The sequence below is a fragment of the Tamandua tetradactyla genome, chromosome 1 (assembly GCF_023851605.1).
Source record: "Tamandua tetradactyla isolate mTamTet1 chromosome 1, mTamTet1.pri, whole genome shotgun sequence".
NCBI classification, from domain to species: Eukaryota; Metazoa; Chordata; class Mammalia; order Pilosa; family Myrmecophagidae; genus Tamandua; species Tamandua tetradactyla.
This window is the reverse complement of record NC_135327.1, coordinates 146,200,629-146,227,375: the sequence shown is the minus strand read 5'-3', so window position 1 is coordinate 146,227,375 and position 26,747 is coordinate 146,200,629. Positions and strand designations below refer to the sequence as shown.

The window sequence follows — 26,747 nt, the reverse complement described above, 5'->3', positions numbered from 1 at the left end:
TCAACATTCAAAAATCTGTAGCATTTCTATACACTAGTAATGAACAAGCTGAGGGGGAAATCAAGAAACGAATCCCATTTACAATTGCAACTAAAAGAATAAAATACCTAGGAATAAATTTAACTAAAGAGACAAAAAACCTATATAAAGAAAACTACAAAAAACTGCTAAAAGAAATCACAGAAGACCTAAATAGATGGAAGGGCATACCGTGTTCATGGATTGGAAGACTAAATATAGTTAAGATGTCAATCCTACCTAAATTGATTTACAGATTCAATGCAATACCAGTCAAAATCCCAACAACTTATTTTTCAGAAATAGAAAAACCAATAAGCAAATTTATCTGGAAGGGCAGGGTGCCCCGAATTGCTAAAAACATCTTGAGGAAAAAAAACGAAGCTGGAGGTCTCGCGCTGCCTGACTTTAAGGCATACTATGAAGCCACAGTGGTCAAAACAGCATGGTATTGGCATAAAGATAGATATATCGACCAATGGAATCGAATAGAGTGCTCAGATATAGACCCTCTCATCTATGGACATTTGATCTTTGATAAGGCAGTCAAGCCAACTCACCTGGGACAGAGCAGTCTCTTCAATAAATGGTGCCTAGAGAACTGGATATCCATACGTAAAAGAATGAAAGAAGACCCATGTCTCACACCTTATACAAAAGTTAACTCAAAATGGATCAAAGATCTGAACATTAGGTCTAAAACCATAAAACAGAGGAAAATATAGGGAGATATCTTATGAATCTTACAATTGGAGGCAGTTTTATGGACCTTAAACCGAAAGTAAGAGCACTGAAGAAAGAAATAAATAAATGGGAGCTCCTCAAAATTAAACACTTTTGTGTATCAAAGAACTTCATCAAGAAAGTAGAAAGACAGCCTACACAATGGGAGACAATATTTGGAAATGACATATCAGATAAAGGTCTAGTATCCAGAATATATAAAGAGATTGTTCAACTCAACAACAAAAAGACAGCCAACCCAATTACAAAATGGGAAAAAGACTTGAACGGACACCTACTAGAAGAGGAAATACGGATGGCCAAGAGGCACATGAAGAGATGCTCAGTGTCCCTGGCCATTAGAGAAATGCAAATCAAAACCACAATGAGATATCATCTCACACCCACCAGAATGGCCATTATCAACAAAACAGAAAATGACAAGTGCTGAAGAGGATGCGGAGAAAGAGGCACACTTATCCACTGTTGGTGGGAATGTCAAATGGTGCAACCACTGTGGAAGGCAGTTTGGCGGTTCCTCAAAAAGCTGAATATAGAATTGCCATACGACCCAGCAATACCATTGCTAGGTATCTACTCAGAGGACTTAAGGGCAAAGACACAAACGGACATTTGCACACCAATGTTTATAGCAGCGTTATTTACAATTGCAAAGAGATGGAAACAGCCAAAATGTCCATCAACAGACGAGTGGCTAAACAAACTGTGGTATATACATACGATGGAATATTATGCAGCTTTAAGACAAGATAAACTTATGAACCATGTAATAACATGGATGGACCTCGAGAATATTATGCTGAGTGAGTCTAGCCAAAAACTAAAGGACAAATACTGTATGGTCTCACTGATATGAACAGACCTTCGAGAATAAACTTGAAATATGTCATTGGTAACAGAGTCCAGCAGGAGTTAGAAACAGGGTAAGATAATGGGTAATTGAAGCTGAAGGGACACAGACTGTGCAACAGGACTAGATACAAAAACTCAAAAATGGACAGCACAATAATACCTAATTGTAAAGTAATCATGTTAAAACACTGAATGAAGCTGCATCTTAGGTATAGGTTTTTTTTTGTTTTTTACTATTATTACTACTTTTATTTTTTTTCTCTATATTAACATTTTATATCTTTTTCTGTTGTTTTGCTAGTTCCTCTAAACCGATGCAAATGTACTAAGAAACGATGATCATGCATCTATGTGATGATGTTAAGAATTACTGAGTGCATATGTAGAATGGTATGATTTCTAAATGTTGTGTTAATTTCTTTTTTTTTCTTTCTTTCCGTTAAGAAAAAAAAAAAAGAGAGAGATGATATATAAGTGAATAAAAAAAAAGAAAATGGCAATTTAGGTGGTTTGATAGGACTGAAAGCCTGTTTTGCGCAAGTTCAAGAGAAAATGGGAGGAGAGCAATTGTAGACAGAATTTAAAAAACTCATTCAAGGAGTTGTGCTCTCATGTGGAGCAAAAAAACTGGTGGTAAATGGAAGGGAATGTAAAATTCAAAAGAAAAGTTTTAACCTGGAGAAAGTGCTTCATGATTGTATGTTGATGGGAAGATACAGTAGAGAGAGGAAACATTGATGGCAAGGTAGAAGGGGATGGCCTTAAGGTGTGGCCATTTGATTGGGTGGTAGAGATTGAGTGAAATGGAAGGTGTTTAGAGAAGAAGAGATTAAGAAGTGGTAATGAATGGCACAATTCAGTGGCAATAAGATTCAATTCTGGAGCTATTAGGAAAAATAGAAGGAGAATGGATTGGAAGTATCGGTAAGAAGCAAGATGGACAATAACCTCACCTACAGGCCAAATGATACAAGAGATAAAGGAGAACATATCCACTAATGAGAGTTGGAGGAGGAGAGCTAAGTTTCAGTTGGATCAAAAATGTATGAATTTGTGTTCTTCATAAAGTTTGTTTTTGACTCATTCTAAAGTATATTCTCTCTCATAGGCTTTTCTTTTCAAGCAAGCACGTGAATAATAGTTTTTATTCACTTATTTATAAATATCATGTTACCAGCACTTTGTTTGACTGTGAATAACATAAAACCTGCAGTGGCTTAAAAATTACAGAATAGGGCAGGCCACAGTGGCTCAGCAGGTAAGAATGCTCGCCTGCCATGCCAGAGGACCCGGGTTCGTTTCCTGGTGCCTGCCCACGTCAAAAAAAAAAAAAAAAAAAAAACAGAATAATCTTTCCCGTATAAAAAACCCAGTGATACTCCAGAGGTGATGCGTCTGCTCAAGGATGATATCAAGGAATTAAGTTTCTTTTGTTTTTCTGTTCCCCATTCTTAATTTCAGTCTCCAGGCCTCAATAAGACCGTTGCACCTTCAAGCATTATATCCAGGTTCTGTGTAGACAGAAGATAGAAGTACAAGAAGGGGGAGTTGTTGCCTTCCTGAGAAAGTAAAACTTTCCCAGAAATGCACAGATATCTAATTGGCCACCCCTACCATGTGTACCATGTCCTGTGGACACACTTATTGGCAAAAGGAGATTTGTTTAGCTGGGTGCCTCTTTGTTGCCTTGAACAAAATTAGAGTTTCTAAATGAAAACTCAAGTTAATAATGAAGAAGGGAAAAATGGATAATGGTTTGGCAACTTGGAGTGACTGCAATGAACATATACTTAGTACACTCCTGTTATGGGAAATAAGGAATTACAGTTTCCATGAATATAGGATAAGAACTTTACAATAGTGTATTTCTAATTCCCTTCTCCTAGTCTTTGTGTTATGGTTGTCACATATTTTACTTTTTCATGTGCTATAAACTTCACAGTGTATTGTTACTATTCTTGCTTTAAGCAGTCCATTATCCTTTATAGAGTTTTTAAGTAAAAAAGCTTTTATAGTACCCACATATTTACCTTTACTCTAGTGCTCTTTGTTTGTGTAAATTCAGATTTTCTTCTTGTACCATGTTCCTTTTGTGTGAGGAAACTGCTTTAACCTTTCTCTTAGGGCAGTTCTGTTGATGATGAATTCTTTCAGCTTTCATGTCTTAAAAAGCCATTTTGCCTCCATTTTTGAAAGCTGCATTTGCTATGTATAGAATTTTCTTTCAATATATCAATATATTGTTCCACTGTCTTCTGGCTTGTATGGTTTCTAATGAGATGTCTACTGTCATTCTTTATTCCTCTGTGACATCTTTTTTCTCTGACTGCATTTCAGGCTTTCTCTTTATTAACTATTTTTAAACAGTTTTATTTGTGGTATATATCAATTGAAATATGACAGGGATGTTTCCTTTTGGATTATAAGAGAGAATCCATTTCCTTGCCTTTTCTAGCTTTGGTAAGCTGTCCTCAGTCCTTGACTTGTAGCCATGCATCAAATCACTATTTCTCCCCCAGCTTCCATTATAATATTGCCTTCTCCTTCTATGGTCAAATATCTCTTCTCTCCCTCTACACTCTGCCCCCTAACCCCCTGTCCCATGGGAGGGGAAACAAATGCAAGATTGTATTCATTCTCTTTTCAACAAGTTTAAATCCTTGACAGATGTAACATCATATGAGTTCAGTGTCCAGCAGCCTTAGCAGGAAGGTTGCACTGAAATTTGGCCTGAAACATGCCACCATTTCTATGGGTGTGAGTCACCTTTCCCCAGATTACTCTGGTTTTGTTAGGCTTGCTGCCAGGAATTACCGTATTGTTTTTTGCTTTGTACAAACAACCACATCTTTTGCCCACATGTAATTTTTCCTTCCCAGGCATAAATGCCTTCAATTTTAAGAACCAGCTTTTGGTATTGTTAATATTCCTTGTACTTTTCTCTTTTCTGTTTCATTGATTTTCACTTACTTCTTTATTATTTCACTTCTTCTGCTCGCTTTAGGTTTTATTTATTATTTTTTTTCCAGCTTTGTAAGGTGAAAGCAGAGTTCATCTTTGAAATTGTTTTTTTATGATATAAATGTTAAGTACTATAAATTTTTAAGGAAACATTTCTTAAGTTGCACTTTGGACATTTTGCTGTGTTGTGTTTTTATTTTCATTCATTTAATTTTTAAATTTTTTTTCACATTTCCTTCCTTTTTGATTCTATGTTTGATGAACTTTTTCCTTTTATAACTTGTTTTCAAATATTTATTAATATTTATTAACTTAAAATTTACAGTTCTAAGGACTCTAGTAAATGGATTAAGAACTATGTTGAATGGTTGGGGTCACATCTCTGTGGAAACAATCCAGTCAGTATTCTACTATTAATTAGAACATTAATCATAATTATTTAAATTTCCCAGTCTGATAATTCCAATATCTGTGCCATGTCTGAGTCTGGTTTTGCTGTTCGCCTTATGTCTTCAGACCGTTTCTTGCCTTTCAGCATGTCTTGTAATTTTTATTGAAAGGAACTGAGGTGAATAGACTTTCAGTTGAGAGTTTATGCGGTTTTTGGCTAGCAGAAAGGAACTTCTTGTTACGGGCTTAGGATCTCTTAACCCTCCCTTCCTTCCTGTCTAACTACCTCAGTAACACCACATTGTGAATGTAATTAACAACACTAAATTATATATTTGGATGTGGATAAATGTTCTTTCCTCTTTGTAACAAATGTACCATACTAATGCAAGGTTATAATAGGGTATTGGGAATTCTGTATTTTGTGTATGATTTTCCTATAAACCTAATAAAAAATAGAAAATTTTTTTAAAAATTGTTCAGTGGGAAGGAAAATGATATAGGTCAGAAAACTCCAGTCTGCAATGAAGATAGCTGATCTAAGAGAAAAGAATTTGTTAAAAATAATAGCAATAATATATTGATAATATATATATAATATAATACATTGAATAATATATATACTAATAATAATTGAATAATATATTGAATGATTACAGTGAAATGTATGACAGCAATGTTATAAGGGATGGGAGTGGAATTGGTAATATTCTGTTAGAAGGTACTTGCAGTATCTGTGAAGAGTTATGGTTTTATTTAAAAGTAGACTAGCATTAGTTGTAAATGTATTTTGCAGACTGCAGCTCAACCACGAAAGAATTTGAAAAAGAAGTATAATTGATATGCTAAGTGAGGAGAGAAAATGGAATCATAATCAATGCTCAGTTAAAACTAGGGAAGACAGAAATGAAACAAAACACAACAGCTCTGTCTCTTCATTTTAGGACTATTGCTGGTGTAGCTGCCGTACTGGTTTGAAAGGGTTTTTGTACACTAAAAAAGCCATATTTTAATCCTAATGAATCTTGTAGGAGTAACTGTTTCTTTTAATCCCCATTTAGTAATGAAGGTTGGAAACTTCATTAGTTATATCCACAGAGATGTGACTCACCCAATTGTAGGTATTAACCTTTCATTAGAGAGAGATGTGACTCCACCCATTCCAGGTGGGTCTTGATTAGTTTACTGAAAACCTTTAAAAGAGGAAGCATTTTGAAGAGACTCCCTTCAGAATGAGGAGATAGCAACGAGAACTACCAAAGCCCACACAGCCAGATATCTTTGGAAATGAAGAAGGAATAAATCCCCAGGGGAGCTTCATGAAGCAGTAGTCCTGGAGAGGAACCTAGTAGACATTGCCATGTTCATTACCTGCCTTTCCAGTTGAGAGAGAAACCCTGAACTTCATCAGCCTTCTTGAACCAAGGTATCTTTCCCTGGATGACTTAGATTGGACGTTTCTGTAGACTTACTTTAATTTGGACAATTTCACAGTCTTAGAACTATAAACTTGCAACTTATTAAATTCCCCTTTTTAAAAGCCATTCCATTTCTGGTTTATTGCATTCTGGCAGCTAGCAAACTAGAACACCAGCCACAAATCTTTCTCCAGGCAGGAACCTGGGATAGTCATTGAAGTAGCCTGTTTGTTCCCTATTTCACAGGGTTCACTGACCTCAGTTGCCTAGTGTTCATTGTATATTGTTTCATTTACTTGGTTTTTTTTTTTTTTTTAAGTTATTTTAGGTCAAGACTAAATTTGGACTCTTTTTGTTCAGCTTTGCTGAAAATACATTATTTGTCAGTTGCACAATTCTTAAGCTTTGGCCCTTTTTAAAAAAGTATCATAGTTATACTAATTTTGTTTTTTAAAAAAACATTTTTTATTATGAAGTATAGTATATATACCATAAAAGCAATAAATTTGAAAGTATATTGTTGCAGTTATAGAATAGATTTCAGAGTTTGGTATGGGTTACAGTTCCACAAGTTTAGGTTTTTCCTTCTAGCTGTTTAAAGACACTGGAGACTGAAAGAAATATCAATATACTGATTCAGTAGTGATACTCATTTGTTAATTCCTATCCTTTCTGTTATAAGTCCTCCTTCATGTCCTAGAATAATTTGGGTAGAGAATAAAAAGAGTGTTTCCAAAGTCCCCTTGGGTGACTGGGGAGAAAGGGGAATTCCTCATATTCTTGTAAGCAGTTGGGACAACCAGTTCAGTAGGCAAAATAAAGTTTCAGTGGCTGTGAGATTTCAAATGGAGTTGAGAGTTCATTTTGGAGATTATTCTTACACATTATATAGCTATCGCTTTTTAGTTTATAGTGTGTTGGAGTGTCTAGAGGGAAGTACCTGAAACTGTTGAACTGTATTCCAGTAGCCTTGGTTCTTGAAGATGACTGTATAACTATATAGCTTTTACAGTGTAACCATGTGATCGCAAAAACCTTGTGTCAGATGCTTCTTTTGTCCAGGGTATGGATAGACGAGTAAAAATAGAAAGATAAAAAATAAGTAAATAGGGCAGGCCACGGTGGCTCAGCAGGCAGAGTTCTTTCACCTGCCATGCCAGAGACCTGGGCTCGATTTCCGGTGCCTGCCCATGTAAAAAAAAAAATTAATAGGGGGGAATAAAAAGTATAACTTTTCCTTCTCCTTTGATCCTTCTCTCAATCTTTAAGGGTATTTGGGCTATGCCCATTATAACTTTTTCATATTGGAAAGGGGTGTCAATAATATGAGATAGTTGATGTTCCTGGAGAGGCTCTGGATTTCAGGACTTACCTGGCCCAGGAACTGATCTGGAGGTTGTAGGTTTCTGGAAAGTAATCTTAGTATGTGAAACTTTTGTAGACTCTGAGATAAAGCCTTAGGTGTTCTTTAAGGTTCACAGGAATGGTTTTGGTTGGGGTTTGGAAAACTGTGGTAATTAGATATCTAGCTGAAGCTAGCATAACAGTAGCCTCTAAAACAGCCTCCAGACTCTATTTGAACTTTCTTAGCCAGTGATACCTTATTTTGTAACACTTCTTTTCTCCCTTTTGGTCAGGAAGGACTTGTCAATCCCATGGTGCCAAGGCCAGGCTTATCCCTGGGGGTCATGTCCCATGTTGCCAGGGAGATTTTTGCTTTTGGAAGTTATGTTCCATATAGAGGGGAGGGTAATGATTTTCCTTGCAGAGTTGGGCTTTGTGAGAGAGAGGCCAAATCTGAGCCACAAAAGAGATTTTCTGAAAGTAACTCTTAGGCTTAACTGTAGGTAGACTTGGCTTTTCTGCTACAGAAATAGACTTCAGAAGAGCAGGCCTCAAGATCAAGGGCTTGGCCTATTGATTTAGTCCCTAATATTGAGACAATATCTGGGCCTTCCCTGTGGAAAAGCTTAATAATTCCATAATTTTTCTTCTATCTCTCAAGGGACTTTGCCAATACTTCTTAATTATCTGCTCAGTGTACTCTAGGATGTATCTGGGTATTATCTTAAGCTGTATTATAAGCCCTTATTCCCATTCAGGGCTCCATGTGTTTGGGTTGTTTAAACAAACTATCCAAATCCAAAAATTTAGTTTTGGACAACCTAAAATTTTCTTCCTTTGGTCTCATATAGTAGGTGAAGTTATAAAATACCAGCAATGTCATCCTTACCTCTGTATTCTAATATACCTTGGTCCTGACCCGAACAGCTTTGTTCTTACCTCTAATTGAAGCCTGATCTCTTTTTCAGTTTCTTTAACAGTTGTTATATGTAGCAATGCATACTTTCAGAGCTGCAAAACTCCAACTCTGAGTCTTAGTCTGCGTCACACAGGTACCCATAGTTCCAGGAAAATACCATGTTAAACATATATAGCATAGCATCTCAAAATCTAGAAATGACATTTACAGCTCCTGGCTAAATGTGACTACTATAAGAGATTACAATCTAGACCACAATTTTTAAAAAGTATTTTCTAAAAGAGACCACTCAATATTTGTTCTTTTGTTTCTGGCTTATTTTGTACTACATAATGTCCCCAAGGTTCATTCAACATGTTGCATGCATCATGACTTTGAGCCGTACAATAGTCCATCATATGTATACAACACAGTTTGCCATTCTACTTCTCAGTCAGTGTATCCTTTAGCCACGTCCTTCCATTGGGCATCATGTAAATGTCACAGTCAACAATCCATGTCTCACATTATCCTCACTTAGTTGTAAAATCTTGAACATTCTCAATTTTAGACAATCTTCAGTACCCATAGAGAAAAATAACCGATAAACACACTCTCACCAAATAGAAAATCCAAACCTCCCCTTAACTCTTGTTCTTCCCACACAATTATTTACCCCTGGTATTGCTGTGGTACTGTTGATGTCTTCTGTTAAATATAGACCATAGTTTGCAATTGTAGTTTTTTCCCCCTATATTCCTGTCTTATTTACTCTTTGTACAAGATTAATTCCTTTGAAGTAGTTCATGCAAGAACTTATTTATATTTGTAGTGTTAATTAGTGAGATTTATGGCTCTATAGAACCTCTTTCAATCATGTACACCTTCAATATAGCAAAATTGTCTATAGACCCGTTAATGAACTGCCTTCACTTCTGTCCATTGCCTTACATTTAAGTTCAAACTCATTAGCTAACTGTTCACTCATCTCTAGCTTTTGTGTATTTGTAGGTCCCTTATATTCTATATTATAAACCTCTGAGTTTACCTTTACCAATACTATGAATATTACTATTCATAATAGTGAAACCATATAGTATCTGTCCTTTTGCATCTGGCTTGTTTCACTCAGCATTATGTTCTCAAGGTTCATCCATTTTGTCCTTTGCTTTAGGATCTCATTTCATCTTACTGCTGCATAATATTCCATTCTATGTATATACCAAATTTTGTTTATCCACTTGTCTGTTAATGGGTACTTGGATTGTTTCCATCTTTTAGCAATTGTGAATAATGCTGCTGTAAACATCAGTGTGCAACTTCTGTTTCTGTCACTGCTTTCAGCTCTTCTGGGATATACCAAGGAGTGGTATTGCTGGATTGTAGGGAACTAGATAATTTGGTTTTCTAAACTGTCTTCCATAGTGGCTGTACCATTGTACATTCCACCAGCAGTGCATAAATGTCTCAATTTCTCCACATCCTCTCTAACATTTGTAGTTCCTTTTTTAATAGCAGCAACTTTTGTAGTTGTGAAATATCTTTTATTGTAATCTTGATCTGTATCTTGCTTACAGCTAATGAAAATGAGCATCTCTTTTTTTAGCCATCTGTATTTGTTATTTGGAAAAATATCCACTCATATCTTTAGTCCATTTTATAATTGGGTTGGTTGTTCTTTTGTTGTTGAATTGTGTGATTTTTTTATGTATAAAGGATATATCAAACCTTTATCCATCATGTGGATAAAGGTTTTATATGTGGATTTCTTTATACATAAAGAAATCATACAATTTATGTTTTAAAAAATTTAAACATAAATGTCTTTATGGTTAAAAGATATTCTTCATGCATATTATCTCATGTCATTCCCAAATATTTTCTCCAATTGAGTTGGCTGCCTATTCACCTTTTAACAAAATCTGGCTTTGGCTTTTTTCTTTAAAATTACTTTGTTATGAGTTAAGTAAGATTTTTTCTACTTCAAAACTTTTTAAGAACGCAATCTATGTTAGAAAAATGTAGGTTTTATCTGGTGAAATCTAGTTATCATGATAGCATTTGAATATACATTTGATTTTCTCTTCCATCTGAGTATGATCAGAAGATAGGTACTAAATAAAGCAACAAAACACCTGAGTTATCTTCTGGGAGTGAAAAAAAGGTTTTGGTTAAATCCATGTTTTTGACTACAATGCAGTATTTAACGGTGTCAGTTAGAAAGTCAGGGAAAACTATGCCTAGGGGATCAGATAGAGAACATTGTCTTTCTTTTGAACTTGGGCAATTTTTTTGTGCTAGCTGAAACAGACATGGACTATAACTTAAGAAAGGAAAATGAATCCCTTTATTAATAGTAAGGTTCTCCCTGCCTTCTTCCAGTGAGAGATAGAAAAAAAAAAAGTAAGGCTAAGCCTTTTGATTCCAAATTTCCATGATCCTTTGAAGAACAAAGATTGACAGTCCCTGGGAAGTGCCTTTGACTCAGAATATAAAGATTCAGCCAAAGAAGTTTTGTTAAGCCTGAGGCTATTCTGTGCATAGTTTAAGAGGTAGTATCAACTAAAAATTCAATAGAAAAGTACAAGTTTTAACATTGTGCTTGTTATTTGCAACAGTGAACTCTTTTAAGAATATCTGTTCTTCGGTGCCCTTCTCCTTCCCCTTTCCCCATAAAATGAATAGGGGTTAGCAGTTGGTACCTCACTTAGGAAATATCTTACCTATATGTAGTACTTTATAGTTAAAAGACATTCTTCATGCATACTATCTCATTTGACCCATACAGTCCTGTAATTTTGCAACACAGGTTTTTCAATTTTCGTTTTTGGAGTTTCAGAAAAGTTATGTGCTTTTTTTTTTTCAGGTCATAGAATTAATGAATATAATTAAAGTTCAGGTGTTCGCATTTCCGGTTCAGCATTTATTATTATCTTACTCTGTCTATACAGGGATATGTCTGTTTTCTCTAAAACTTTACAATTGACTTTTTAAAAAAAATTTTTTTACATGGGCAGGTACTGGGAATCAAACCTGGGTCCTCAGGTAAGGCAGGCAAGCGGTCTTGCCTGCTGAGCCACAGTGGCCCATACAATTGACTTTTAATTAAAAGATATTTTTACTGATTTTAGAGGTGTGTTGGTGATCATTTACTGTTTCAGTTTGTATAAACTTAATTTCAAAACTATTAGAAAACTTTAATATGTTTTCAAACATTGACTTATTATGACTTTCCTCTTAGACACTTTTAAAGTATACCCTTTGGTTATTTACCCATTGGGAACTATACAGTCTTTATCTGTTTTCAATGTTAATACCTTTATCTGTTTCATTTACAGCATGTATTTCCTCCAGTTTCATTTTGTTTTGCCCTTTATTGTTTTTTTGTTAGAAAAAAATTGCGTTCACTAATGGTTGTGAAATTTCTCTTGTAATTCATTCATCTCATTAAAGATCAGGAAATTGTTTTTCTCAGTAGTTGGAATAAATATTCTGTTTTTAAAGGTATTTCATGTGATCGATTTATATATTGTGAGAAGCATTTGTTAATAATAAACTTTACTATTTGTTTAGTTTTGTTTAGGTTATCATATGTTAAAATTATATGTATTTTTAGAGAACATTTTTTAATTGTGAAATATAAGCATGTCCAAAAAGTAATAAATTTCAAGGTACATTTTAACAAATAATTATAGGACATATTTCAAAGTTTGGTATAGGTTGCAATTACACAATTTTAGGTTTTTCCTTCTAGCTGCTCTGTGACACTGAAGATTAAGGAAATATCAGTATAATGATTTACCAGTTCTACTCATTTGTTCTGTTTTAACTCCCTTCTCTGTTGTAATTCTTACCTTTTGCTTTGATCTTTCTCTCAACCTCTAGGGATATTTGGTCTCAGCCTCTTCTCACTTTTTCATGTTAAAAAGGGGTGTCAAGCATATAGGTTAGGGGAGTGGAGTTAGTTGATGTTCTTGGAGAGGCTTTCTACTCTGGATTTCAGGACCTCTGGCCTAGGAACCATTGGAGGTTATGTTTCTGTAAAGTAAATGTGGTGCGTGAAACTTTTGTAGACTCTCACATAGAGCCCTAGGTGTTCGTCAGTGTTAACAGGAATGATACTCGTTGGGGTTTGACAAGCCATACTAGTTAGCAATATCTAGCTGAAGTTTGCCTAAGAGTACCTCCAGAATAGCCTCGCAACTCTATTTGAACTCTTTTAGCCACTGATACCTTAGTTCATTATATTTCTTTTAATCCCTTTGATTAAGGTATTGTTGATCCCATGGTGCAAGGGCTAGGCTCATACATTGCCAGGGTGGGGGACTTTCCCCCTTGAATGTCATGTTCTATGTAAGGAATAGGGTAATGATTTTCCTTGCAGATTTGGGCTTAGAGAGAGTGGCCCATATCTGAGCAACAAAAGAGGTTTTCTGGAGGTAACTCTTAGGCATAATTATAAATAGGCTTAGTTTCTCTGCTACAGAAATAAGTTTCATAGAGAGCTAGCCTCAAGATCAAGGGCTTGCCCTATTAATTTGGTAATTATTAATTTTAGTTACTTTAAATGTGTCTTAGATTAAACAAAGAAAGAAAAAGAAAGATATTAAAAATTATCTTCTAAATTTAAATTTAGAAATTACCCGAATTGTAAATTTGTTGAGACAGCTGATTTAACATCTTGGTGTATCTTTTTACACTTTTTGCTCTGAAAATTTGTGTATATAATTCCATAAATTAAGTTGATTCTTTTCTGTAATTTTGCAACCAAGACAGTAAGATTTAAAAGATAGTTATAATGACTAAATGATTATATAAATGCCTTTTTCTTACTTTCTAGTATATCATAGAAAAGCCAAATGGAAATACTTGAAATTACTGAAACCCAATGTTATACAAATTGTAAAAACCTCATGACAGGTCTTGCCTTGTAGAACTTTATGGTTAGCTTAGTTCTAGCTTAGCTCAACTCCTTTACATTTGTAAATTGTAGTTTCTTATACTTGTTATTATAATAGTAACATCTCTATCCCCTTTGGTTGAATCTGTAAAAGCCCTAAATTCCTTAGACTCAGGAGACAGATTTTAGGCCCATAGGCTTATCTGATCTCCTTGTTTTGCTTTGCAGTAAACTCTTTCTCCCTTTGAAACCCCTGGGTCATTGATTAGCTATGTGCGCATTGGGCAGAAAAACCCATGTTTGTTGGTTATCAATTTCTTTTTCATTGTTTAATATCATAAAAATTCTTCAATGTAAGTAATCTTTGATCTGCATTGCATGATCATGCAAACTGGCTGCGTGGTAAGATTTTTTTCATAATTTATTAACCGTTCTCCATATGTTGGATATTTGTTTCAGATGTTTTGCAGTTATAGAATGCAACTTTTAAAATTTTCCTGCAGTGTTAAAATTTTCTGAGCTTTTCAAGATATTTATTCACACTAAAATAAAATTGACAAAATAAAGTTTTTATGTATTCTGTTGGCATTTCTTTCCATTTTCAATAACCATAATTTCCATACTTGCTTTACCAACTCTAACTTATTTGAAACATTTAGCTCTAGTTATTAAGTAGAAAATGTATAAGTAACTGTAGTTTTTAAAACATTAAGTTTTTGAAAGGAAACTATATTCAACAAAATCTATAGTATTTTTAATGTACTTACACATGCTGTTTTGATGTTATTTATTCAGTATTTAAATATTTAAATCTATGTTTTTTTAAATAGATTATCTTTCTCATGGAATAGATCTTTCTGGAATAGAAGTAATAGAAAATGACCTACTTTTTATTGCAAGAGCTCGACTGGAGGTGGAAAATCAAGCTAAGCGCCTACTAGAGCAAGGTTTGGAGACCCAGGTAATAAAAACAGTATAATAGCTTTTTAATGTAATAAATACGCCATAATACAGATGAACATTTTTGACTTTGAGTTCAGAAAGATAGTACTATGTCCCCATTTTAATACTGAGGTACTACATCTACAATTTGAATTGGAGACTTAGATATAAAGTTAATATAGAGAAAATTGTATCAGAAATATATTTAATTCTACTAAAAATAGATTTTAGTATGCTAAAATACCTGTTTAACATGCTTACTTTGTCAAAGATGCTGTTACTTATTTAAGTCTCTCACCAATTCCATAAGGTTTGTATTGTTATTTTCTTTTTACAGGAAACAGAGAACTTAAATAATTTGCCCAGGATCACACAGCTAGTAAATAATACACTTTGGACACAAACCTTAGGTACTCTAACCCCAGAGCCTGGCACCCTTAATCATGATGCCATAGTTTAAAAAAAAAAAAAATGGACTCATTTCTCCTACAGTGTTATTTTACTGCTGCTTATTTTCTGAATCAGAAGAAATCCGAAAGGATTCTTGTATTAGAATTAACAAATTAGAATTAAACCTCAGTTCTTCTACATTTGTCTTGGACATAGATGTTTTCTTCATTTATCTGGACCCCAATACAATTGTTAATATTCAGGCCTTTTTTCCCTATCTTTTCCCTATCTTTAAGACCAGGAAACCAAACATCTGAAACAAATGTGACATTTTGTACATTATAATTCTTTTAGTACTTTTTAAATCAGAAAGGTGCTTAGTTTGATGTCTGATTCTTAATAGTGTAATTAAAAAATATAACTGAACATCAGTTACTTTTTAATATAAAGTTTTAAAGTTGAAGTAATACGTATATACTGAAAATTGAACATCACAAATGTACCTGTAGAATGAAATATCACATGTGAACACATCTGATATTTCATATCAAATAAAAACCTGAGTGAAAAAGTAGAACATTACTTGCACTCCTGTAGTCTATTCATCCTCTCTGTTTTCCAAGGTAACTATTATTTTGAATTCTAACACTGGGGAGATTATTTTTGCTTGTTTTGCCAGTTATGTTTGAACTCTAATCATACTATGAGGATAAAACTCTTTAATTTGTTTTTTTTTTCCTTAAAAGATACTTTTCTACATCAAATATGAGAAAGCATGTTTTTTAGATCCTCAAGAGAGAAGGAAAAGCAACTTCATAAATCAACTTTTCTGTCCTGAATTATGGAAGAAAGAGTATTTGCCTTCCTAAGAAGTGGCTTCTGGGTTCAACTTCCCATTTACATAGATTATATTTCTTTAGGGTTTTAGATTGGGAATTCACTTCCTGTAATGTATATTGTTCTCTTCTTTGTATGGTTACTTTCATCTCCTAGTACCTTTGTTTCTCCCATATATTCGTCCAGGTCTTAGGTTGCAGTGTTTTCTCTCTGTTCCAAGTTCCATAATCCTGGGTGTTATTCTCCAATGCGATGATTATTCTTATACCTTGATTCACAGTTTTTGAGATCTGCTGGCCTTATTTGAATCTAATGGCCTTTCATGATCTGCTTTACCATCTGTTCTAGTTTGCTGCTGCCGGAATGCGATATGCCAGAAACAGAATGGCTTTTTAAAGGGGGAATTTATTAAGTTACAAGTTTACAGTTCTAAGGCCATGAAAATGTCCCAATTAAAGCAAATCTATAAAAATGTCCAAATTAAGGCACCAGTAAGAGATAATCTTCACTCAAGAAAGGCCAATGAAGTTCAGGGTTTCTCAACTGGAAAGGCATATGGCAAACATGGCGATGTCTGCTAGCTTTCTCTCCAGGTTTCTTGTTTTATGAAGCTCCCCTGGGGGAGTTTTCCTTCTTCATCTCCAGATGTCTCTTGGCTGCATGGGCTCTCATGGATTTGTGACTCTCTGTGGCTCTGCTGCTCTTTCCAAAAAAATGTTTCCTCTTTTAAAGGACTCCAGTAAACTAATCAAGACCCACCAAGAATGGGTGGAGTCACAACTCCATGGAAGCCATCTAATCAAAAGTTACCTCATTTGTTGGATCACATCTCCATGGAAACAGTCAAGAAACTCCCAGCCAGCAATATTGAATGAGGATTAAAGAGCTTTTCTGGGGTACACCACAGATTCAAACCAGTACATCATCTTTCTCCCATTATCAACCATGGACATTGTTATTATCAACATTTTCTCTAAATCTCCTGTGTCTCATTCTTTGATTTTAGATTTCTATCCTTTCTGCCCTCTCATTCCTTTTTTTCCTGTCACACCTATTCTTTGAATTCATATAGACCAACAAGCCCTTTATTACTCAGTCTTTTTCCACTCTTTCAACTGCATTTCTCTTTCTCAACTTATTTTTCTATATGATACTGATCTGTGACCTGGCTTTTCAGTTATCCTCCTGACAGTGATTTTCTAACTTTAACATATATCAGACTCATCCAGAGAGGCCCAGAGTTACTGATGAGGTTGGCTTGGGCTGGTTCCCCAAAACTAATTTGTATTTCTAACATCCCCAGGTGATGCTGATGCTGCTGATGCAGGGATCACACTTTAAGAACCATTGCTCTTGGTGATGCTCTCAAAATTATTTTTACCTCTGACTTTCTACTAATCTTGCACAGTAAACTGCCATGTCGATGGATTTTTTATGTCTGTTCTGCTTCTGTGCCCAGGCTGCTCAGTGCTACTTAAAAATAAAAACAAACAGCCATAAGATTGGTGTAACTAACATTTGTCGTTCTGAAATGCATTTGAGGTTCTATTAGTTTTTTAGTAAGTCTGTTTCTCTCTTATATTTCACAAATGATTGTTTTAAATCTCCTTTATTTACTGTAAGCCACCAGTCTAATCATCTGTCTTTTATTTTCATATGAGGTGATCTTGTCTCATTCCTCACAAAGAAAATCAAAAGCATGAATCATGAGTTTTTTTTTCAATTTTTTGCCACATTCCTTCTGAAAGCTGCAACTCAATCAAATTCACTACCCTCTTTCTTAGGGTTAATTTCGACACCTGTATTCTGCATTCCTACCCTTGATCTTTTGCTTATGTACTTTGCATTTTGCTTATTCCTTTCTCATGTTATCATCAACCTTTCCTTTTATACTAGCACATTTGTTGAAGCACCAAACATACTAAGGTTTCTCTCACTTAACAATATTGACTGTTTACATAGCTATATCTCATTATGAATCTATTTCCTAGTCTCTTTCCTTCACAGTCAATGATGGCATTTATGATGGAAATGCAAAATTATGTAACTTCTGTGAAAAATAGTTTGATAGTTCCTCAGGAAATTAAAAATAGAATTATCATATGACCCAGCAATTTCCCTCAGAGAAGTATAATAAAAAAATATTGAAAACAAGTCAGATACTTGTACTCTAGGGTTCATAGCAGGATTGTTCACGGTAGCCAGAAAGTAGAAACAACCCAAAGGTCCACCAACAGATGCATGGATAAACAGAATTTGTGTACACACGGTGGAATATTATTCAGCCATAAAATGAGTGAAATTCTGTTATGGATGAACCTTGAAAAAATTATGCCAAGTGAAATAAGCTGGACACAAAAACACAAATATTGTATGATCCCACTTATATGAAATATCTAGAATAAGCAAATCCTTAGAGACGAAAGATAGATTAGCGTTCATCAGTAGATGGGAGGAGGAGGGCAATGGGAAGTTATTGCTTAATGGGTAAGAGTTGCTGTTTTTGGGTGATGAAAAAGTTTTGATAATTGATAGTGCTGATGGATGCACAATATTGTAAATGTAATTATACCACTGAATTGTACACTTAAAAATGGTTAAAATATTAAAAGTTTTATGTTTTCACAATAACATTAAAAATAAAATATAAATAGGCAGTGGGCCAGATTTGGCTCATGGATGTAGTTTGCTGATCCTTGTCCTAATTTGATTGTTTCTATTTTCTTATTTTAGATTCTTAGCTTCTACTGAGTAGTCTTCTAGTCTCCCCAAACCCATTTAATATTCACATAGCTTCCAGGATGATCTTAATGTAAGGGATATCTAATCAGGTCACTTTATCACTTAAAATCCTTTAACAACTTTGCTCATTATAAATCCTAAACTCTAACCCTAATTGCTTCTTGCCATCTTGCCACATTCCCAAAGGACACTTAAGGCTTACTACTGTTGGTTCCCTAGCCATACCAGCTTTTTTCAGCTTTTGTGTATTTGTGTTTAATATGAACTATTCCTCGAACACACTTTACTATCTTACTCACCTTCTCGGCTTGTTTTCTGTTCATTCTTTAATACCTAGTTTTGTCGTTAACTCATCTAGGAAGCGTTCCCTGACTCCTCAGGGTGTGTTTAGAACTTCATTCCAGGGATTTAATAGCACCTTAGAAAAAGAAAATGGAAGTGCTTAATAAATGTTATTATTATTTGATCATTTATCACACTGTGTGATAATTTTTTTTTCCTGACTTAGTCACTAGGTTGAGGTTCATTAAGGGCCAGGATTATTATCTTTTATCTCTTTTTACCCGTTCCCTGTATTGCTCATTGAATATTTATTAAATGTAAAATTGAGTTAAATGATTGAATAAAAATACTCCACAGCAATCTTAGTGTTTCTTTGTTGAAGAATAATTGCATAATCCTAACTTGCTCAAAGGAATATTCAAGGAATTCCAAGTCAACTATGAATAAAGATGAATATTTTTATAGAAAATTGATATTAGCCCAGTTAGTTTTGTTGCAAGAAAGATAGTGATTATCATTTCACCAAATGTAATAGCACCTTTTGAATTCATATAATGTTCATATTATGACTGCATCGAAGATCTAAAACTTTATATATGTAGTTAGTTTTTAACTTTTTATCTGTGAATTGTTTGTTGGTATATATATTTCTTTCATTTATGCAATACTTAATATTTTGTTGTATTTAGAATCCCAAGAATTCTAGAAAAGAAACAATAGCAGAGTTTATAGCATTAAAATACTTTTTTTTTTAGTAGGGATGAATGAGTTTAACATGTGTTAAAAGAGTGTTTCCTTTAAAATAATTAATTTTTGTCTTATATGCTCATCAATTTAAAGTGAAAGGTGTTTTTTAGGATAATTGTTCCTAAGTAGTTTATATTTTAGCTATAGTATTGTTTTTGTGTACATTTTAATGATTTGACTTAGCGTCACAATTTTTAAAATTCATATTAAATGTAAAAGGATAACCAACAAGCTTTTAGGAAATTAAAGTCCCTTAAGTATTGATAGTTTTATTACATGTTCAGACTATATCAAATGAATCAAAAGACTATTAAAGTGGATGACTTGTTGCTGTTTTGCCAATGCCCTGTTTCCAATAAATGAGATTAAATTAGAAAGGTAAAAGAAAAAATATAAAAGTAATATATGTGTAGATGAGTAGGTGTGGAATGATTGTAATGGATCTTAGAAAATAGGAGTCATGGAGCTATAATTTTGTTGTATGTATCAGCACCAGTCAGAGGAGTAGTGGATGGAAATATTGTCTATTTGTAAGGCTGTGTGGATCATATCATCATAATTTGTTGACATTTGCCTTTAAAACATCCAGTTAAATTTTGTTTTGTTTAGATTCCGTGTGTATAAAGTAAGCTTCTAAATATAATTTGGCTTTTTTTTTTTTGGCTTTTATAAAAGGAATTTATTAAATTACAAGTTTACGGTTCTAAGGCCATAAAAATATCCAAGCTAGGGCATCCAGAGAATAACTTGGCTTCTTACATAACTTTTCTAAACGAATATTGATCTGCCAGTATTAACATTCTGGTTCAATTCATAATTTTGCAGTATTTCTCAATTTGTAAATTGTTATTTGTGTTTAAAACATCATTTATTTCTGAATTTGGTCATGTCTGTTTGTTTTCCTTGGACCTATGTCCTTTGGGTTATATTCACAAAATCGGGTATCTGGCTTGGCAGAAATCTTGAAGCCTCTGTCAGTTAAGTGTATCACTGAAGTAATGCTTCTTGGGAAGAGGGTGTCTTAGTGGAAAAGAGCCTATGTTTTGGAGCTAGGCAACTCTGTTAGGTCCTTTTCTTCTTGGATAACAACTTAGCTGGCATGCAGCTGGGTCAGCAAGCAGTGTAAGAATTAACAGTGAAACTGTTACTGAATTCCTGTTCTTTGTCAGGCTTTGTGTAAGTCACTTTATGTTTGTTACTTAATCACTGTAACAATCTGTAAGAACGATATAATTATTCACTTTTTTACAGTTAAGGAAATAAAGGCCTGGAAAGGTCATGAAATTAGCTGAAGACTATACAGCTAGGAAATGGTAAGATCATGGTTTTGAGCTTCAGCTTTCCCTTTCTTTTTGGGGGTTTGGGAGTAAGGGTGGGGGGACATGGGCCTGAAACTGAACCCAGATTTTCCGCATGGCAGGCAAGCATTCTACCACTGAACCACCTGTGCCCAGCTTTCCCTTTGTTTAATAAGACCAAGTAGTTTATTCTAGTTTTGTTAATTACACTTAAAATTATTTGACAATTTGTGAAGCAATTTGCATTGAAGGAGAGAAACTTTATAGAGGATAAAAATGTCTTTAGGAAGTTACCATGTGTTGCTAATCTAAACTTGAGCTTCAGTATCCCTCAAAAATTTTATGTTTCTCTGGTCAACTCTTTTTTTTCCCCCATTCTCTGAAATGACTATTTTAGACTTTGTCGACTTTCTTCAACCTTCCCCTCTAGTGCCACATCGCATTTTACTCTGCACTGATGCCCTTAATTTCATTTTCTCAGAGAGGCCTCTAGCACCACCTGTGGTGATAATCCTTTTTTACTGAGTGTGGTTGATGTTTATTTTCAACATCAGTTAATTGTACAACTTGAAGTAGCACAAGGTTCTTTAGTGTTCTCTTTGCCAATTGTAAAATCAGTAATGGTTAAGAACACCAAAATTTCTCCATCTTCATTGTCTTCAACAATTTTAGATACTTTGGTTATTGACTAGTAAGTGAGTGAGGTAATTTTTCTTAAATCATTGGTAAATTGGATTGAATTTATCACCTGATTAGATCTACTTTAAAGAAAGAAATGGACATCATTTCCACAACTCCATTGTATTCAGATCTTTTGTGGGAAAAAGGCCATCAGTGGAAAAATTCACCTAGCTGCAACTTTTACAGCTATGTTGTCATTTCATTTGCACAGTCATTCCTTCATTATTTGAATAGCTGTTTAGTAAAAGAAAGTTAGTGAGCTTACTTTATTTTACCATTATTTTTTCAAACCAAATTTTTTTTAGTAAACACGTGTCTCTTTAGTTACTACTCTGCTTTTCTGAGTTAATTGCTAATGTGCTGTATTTATTTGTCAGTTTTAAATAATTTTGTAGTGTTTTAAAGTCTCTACTAAGTATTACAAAAAAATTTCAAATTCATAAACTGAATAATGACTTAGACACAAAGAAACTGGTATTTCTCCCCGTGTTTTTTTAAAAAAAGGTAACCAACGACCTCACAGAAGCCATGTTATTTCTATATGTAAAAGATCCATAATGAATTCACTGATACGTTCTTTACAAAAATTTTGGAAGATGATCACTTAGAGCACAACTCTTAATGAAGCTTACCAAATCCACACAGTAGAAGAAAAATCTTTCAGTATTGTAGACAGTTTGGCGCAGTGTGGGACTGGATATGCATATGTTAAGTAGACAGCTGTTCTTGTGTGTGTATGTGGTGGTGGGGGGAAGGTAAAGAGAGATTGTATGTGTGCTTTCTGCTAACCCTCAGAGTCTTTCAATGACAGAAACTAGAAAAAAAAAGCAACAGAGAAAACCTTTGGTATTTTCAGGATTACAGCAGACTCCTTTACCTCAGACTCTAACTAGCTTTCAAAAATAGGTGCTAGGGTAGTGCAATGGTGGCTCAGTGGCAGAATTCTCGCTTGCCATGACGGAGACTGGGGTTTGATTCCTGGTGCCTTCTACTGCCAAAAACAAAAACAAAATAGGTGATAAACCTAGGGCCTAATATAGTATTCTATAAAGGTTCCATGTACTAGGGTAACTTTCTAGAAACCTCCAACCTCCAGATGGATCCCTAGACCAGATAAGTTCTAAAATGCAGAGGGGCCATCCTTTTCAGAACATCAGCTAATTCCATCCTCCCTATACCATATTATCAACATCCCTTCCAACATGAAAAAGTTATCATGGGCATAGTCCAAATACTCCTGAAGAATGAGAGAAAGATCAAAGGTGATGGTGTGGTTATACAGAGAAGGTAGGATTTAACAAACAAGTATGATTGCTGAATCATTTTATTTATATTTCTTTTTTATCTTCAGTGTCTTGGAACAACTAGTAGTAAAAACTTAAAAATGTAGAATTGTAACCCATACAGAATTCTGAAATCTGTCCTGCAGCTAATTGTTGCAGTGTGCCTTGAAATTTATTTTTTTGTGGGTATATTTACTTTTTAAAGAAACTTCTAGTTTTCTAAAGTGATTCTATCGTTTTCCATTCCCACTTGCGGTAGAGTTCTTGTTCTTCTAGATCTTCACCAACATGTGATGTTGGCAATCTTTTTAATTGTAACCATTAATGTGTGTGCAGTAGAGTCTCATTATAATTTCAATTTGCATTTTCCCAGTAAATGCTGCTGTGACTAACTTTTCAAATTTTTAATAGTGAAAGGTCTTTACCCAAATTTTAAATGATTTGTTTTGTCATTATTGAGTTGTTTCTTTTTACACTTTGGATACAAGTGAGTTTAGTAAATTCATACAGTTGTGCCGTCATCTCACCATTCAGTTTCAGAATATATCTGTCATCATAAAAAGTTTTGTCCTGCCTGGTTGGAGATAGCCCCTGCTCCCAAACCTAAACCCAGAAAACCACTAATATGCTTTCTCTATTGTCTAAAAATGTCACATAAATGGAGTTATAAAACAGGTAATCTTGATGTCACTTAGCATCTTGTTATATTTAGGTTCATTAACATTGTCTACCCCTTTTTATTGCTGAGTTATGTTCCATTCTTTGGCTATGCTTATTTTGTTTATATATTGATAGGTTGATGGGCATTTGGATTGGTTCCAGTTTTGGCTATTAAGAATAACATTGCTGGGCTGGCCACAGTAGCTTAGCAGTCAGTGCTCTCACCTGCCATGCCAGACTCCCAGGTTTGTTTTCCTGGTGCCTGCCTATGTTAAAAAACAAAAAAAAAAAACATTGCCTTTCTTTTCGCCCCTTGACATTTTTTTTGAAAAGCAACAGTTTTTAAAATTTTATTTAAATCCATTTTATCAATGCTTTCTATATTTACCTTATGAGAAATTTTTTCCTCCTCTAAAGTTGCAAAGATTTTTTTCCTGTGTTTTGTTTTAAAATTTTTATAATTTTATATTTGACATGTAATTTTTATGTACAGTGTGAGGTTCATTTTCTTGTGTAGAGATACTCAGTTGTGCACCTTTTGCTGATAAAGATCGTGTGTTCCCCATTGAATTACTTTATTGTGAATTTGTGGAGACTTTGGCACCTTGAGAGTATTTGATTCCCTGTCATCTTGTCTCCCAATGGTTTTAATATCTATTGATTATTTTTGCCTCATTTTTGTGTGGTCTTTGTCAAGGATTGCAAAATTGATTATTTTCTATTTTTTTATTCTTTTTGTGTTTCCTAGCTATTGCTCTTTTAGAAAGATAAACTTTCATTTTCCAATTAGGGACATTTGATTACCCTTAACTGCAGTTCCTTTTTTTTTTTTTTTTTTTGTGAAAACATTTTTTTTTATTAATTAAAAAAAATTAACAAAACATTTAGAAATCATTCCATTCTACATGTACAATCAGTAATTCTTAATATCATCACATAGTTGCATATTCATCATTTCTTAGTACATTTGCATCGATTTAGAAAAAGAAATAAAAAGACAACAGAATAAGAATTAAAACGATAATAGAGAGAGAAAAAAAAACCTATACCTCACATGCAGCTTCATTCAATGTTTTAACATAATTGCATTACAATTAGGTAGTATTGTGCTGTCCATTTCTGAGTTTTTATATCCAGTCCTGTTGCACAGTTTGTATCCCTTCAGCTCCAATTACCCCTTCTCTTTTTTTTTTTTTTAATTAACGGAAAAAAAGAAATTAACCCAACATTTAGAAATCATACCATTCTACATATGCACTCAGTAATTCTTAACACCATCACATAGATGCATGATCATCGTTTCTTAGTACATTTGCATCAGTTTAGAAGAACTAGCAACACAACCGAAAAAGATATAAAATGTTAATATAGAGAAAAAAATAAAAGTAATAATAGTAAAAACAAAACAAAACATAACAAAAACCTATAGCTTAGATGCAGCTTCATTCAGTGTTTTAACATGATTACTTTACAATTAGGTATTATTGTGCTGTCTATTTTTGAGTTTTTGTATCTAGTCCTGTTGCACGGTCTGTATCCCTTCAGCTCCAATTGCCCATTATCTTACCCTGTTTCTACCTCCTGCTGGACTTTGTTACCAATGACATATTCCACATTTATTCTCGAATGTCTGTTCACATCAGTGGGACCATGCAGTATTTGTCCTTTAGTTTTTGGCTGGACTCACTCAGCATAATGTTCTCTAGGTCCATCCATGTTATTACATGCTTCATAAGTTTATCCTGTCTTAAAGTTGCAGAATATTCCATTGTTTGTATATACCACAGTTTGTTTAGCCACTCTTCTGTTGATGGAGATTTTGGCTGTTTCCATCTCTTTGCAATTGTAAATAACGCTGCTATAAACATTGGTGTGCAAATGTCCGTTTGTGTCTTTGCCCTTAAGTCCTTTGAGTAGATTCCCAGTAATGGTATTGCTGGGTCATATGGCAATTCTATATTCAGCTTTTTGAGGAACCGCCAAACTGCCTTCCACAGTGGTTGCACCCTTTGACATTCCCACCAACAGTGGATAAGTGTGCCTCTTTCTCCGCATCCTCTCCAGCACTTGTCATTTTCTGTTTTGTTGATAATGGCCATTCTGGTGGGTGTGAGATGATATCTCATTGTGGTTTTGGTTTGCATTTCTCTAATGGCCAGGGACATTGAGCATCTCTTCATGTGCCTCTTGGCCATCCGTATTTCCTCTTCTGGTAGGTGTCTGTTCAAGTCTTTTTCCCATTTTGTAATTGGGTTGGCTGTCTTTTTGTTGTTGAGTTGCACAATCTCTTTATCAATTCTGGATACTAGACCTTTATCTGATATTTTATTTCCAAATATTGTCTCCCATTGTGTAGGCTGTCTTTCTACTTTCTTGATGAAGTTCTTTGATGCACGAAAGTGTTTAATTTTGAGGAGCTCCCATTTATTAATTTCCTTCTTCAGTGTTCTTGCTTTAGGTTTAAGGTCCATAAAACCGCCTCCAGTTGTAAGATTCATAAGATATCTCCCAACATTTTCCTCTAAGTGTTTTCTGGTCTTAGACCTAATGTTTAGATCTTTGATTCATTTTGAGTTAACTTTTGTATAGGGTGTGAGATACGGGTCTTCTTTCATTCTTTTGCATATGGATATCCAGTTCTCTAGGCACCATTTATTGAAGACACTGTTCTGTCCCAGGTGAGTTGGCTTGACTGCCTTATCAAAGATCAAATGTCCATAGATGAGAGGGTCTATATCTGAGCACTCTATTCGATTCCATTGGTCGATATATCTATCTTTATGCCAATACCATGCTGTTTTGACCACTGTGGCTTCATAATATGCCTTAAAGTCAGGCAGCGCAAGACCTCCAGCTTCGTTTTTTTCCCTCAAGATGTTTTTAGCAATTCGGGGCACCCTGCCCTTCCAGATAAATTTGCTTATTGGTTTTTCTATTTCTGAAAAATAAGTTGTTGGAATTAACTGCAGTTCCTATTGAAATTGATGGGTAAATATTTACATTTTTCACTTTCATTGCTAATTTACAGCATAATGAGTGTGCCAGTTTGAAAGGATGTATGTACCCTAGAAAAGCCATCTTTTAATCCTTGTCCCTTTTGTAAAGGCAGCATTTTCTTCTAATCCTTATTCAGCACTATATGTTTGAAACTGTGATTAGATCATCTCCCTGGAGATAGGACTCAATCAACAGTGGTTGTTAAACTGGATTAGGTGGAGATGTATCTCCACCCACTCGGGTGTGTCTTGATTAGTTTACTGGAATCCTGTAAGAGAGGAAACATTTTGGAGAATTGAGAGATTCAGAGAGAGCAGAATGATGCAGCCACGAGAAGCAGAGTCCACCAGCCAGCGACTTTTG

General features: G+C 34.4%; 1 protein-coding gene across 1 annotated transcript in view; it reads left to right on the top strand.

Annotated features, from left to right (window-relative positions):
• Positions 1-26,747, top strand: part of COG5 (component of oligomeric golgi complex 5) — a 429,771-nt gene that overhangs the window by 171,508 nt on the left and 231,516 nt on the right. Inside the window, exon 7 of the mRNA XM_077164569.1 lies at positions 14,356-14,486. Coding sequence (XP_077020684.1) covers positions 14,356-14,486 — 131 coding nt within the window. The remainder of the gene's footprint in view (positions 1-14,355; positions 14,487-26,747) is intronic.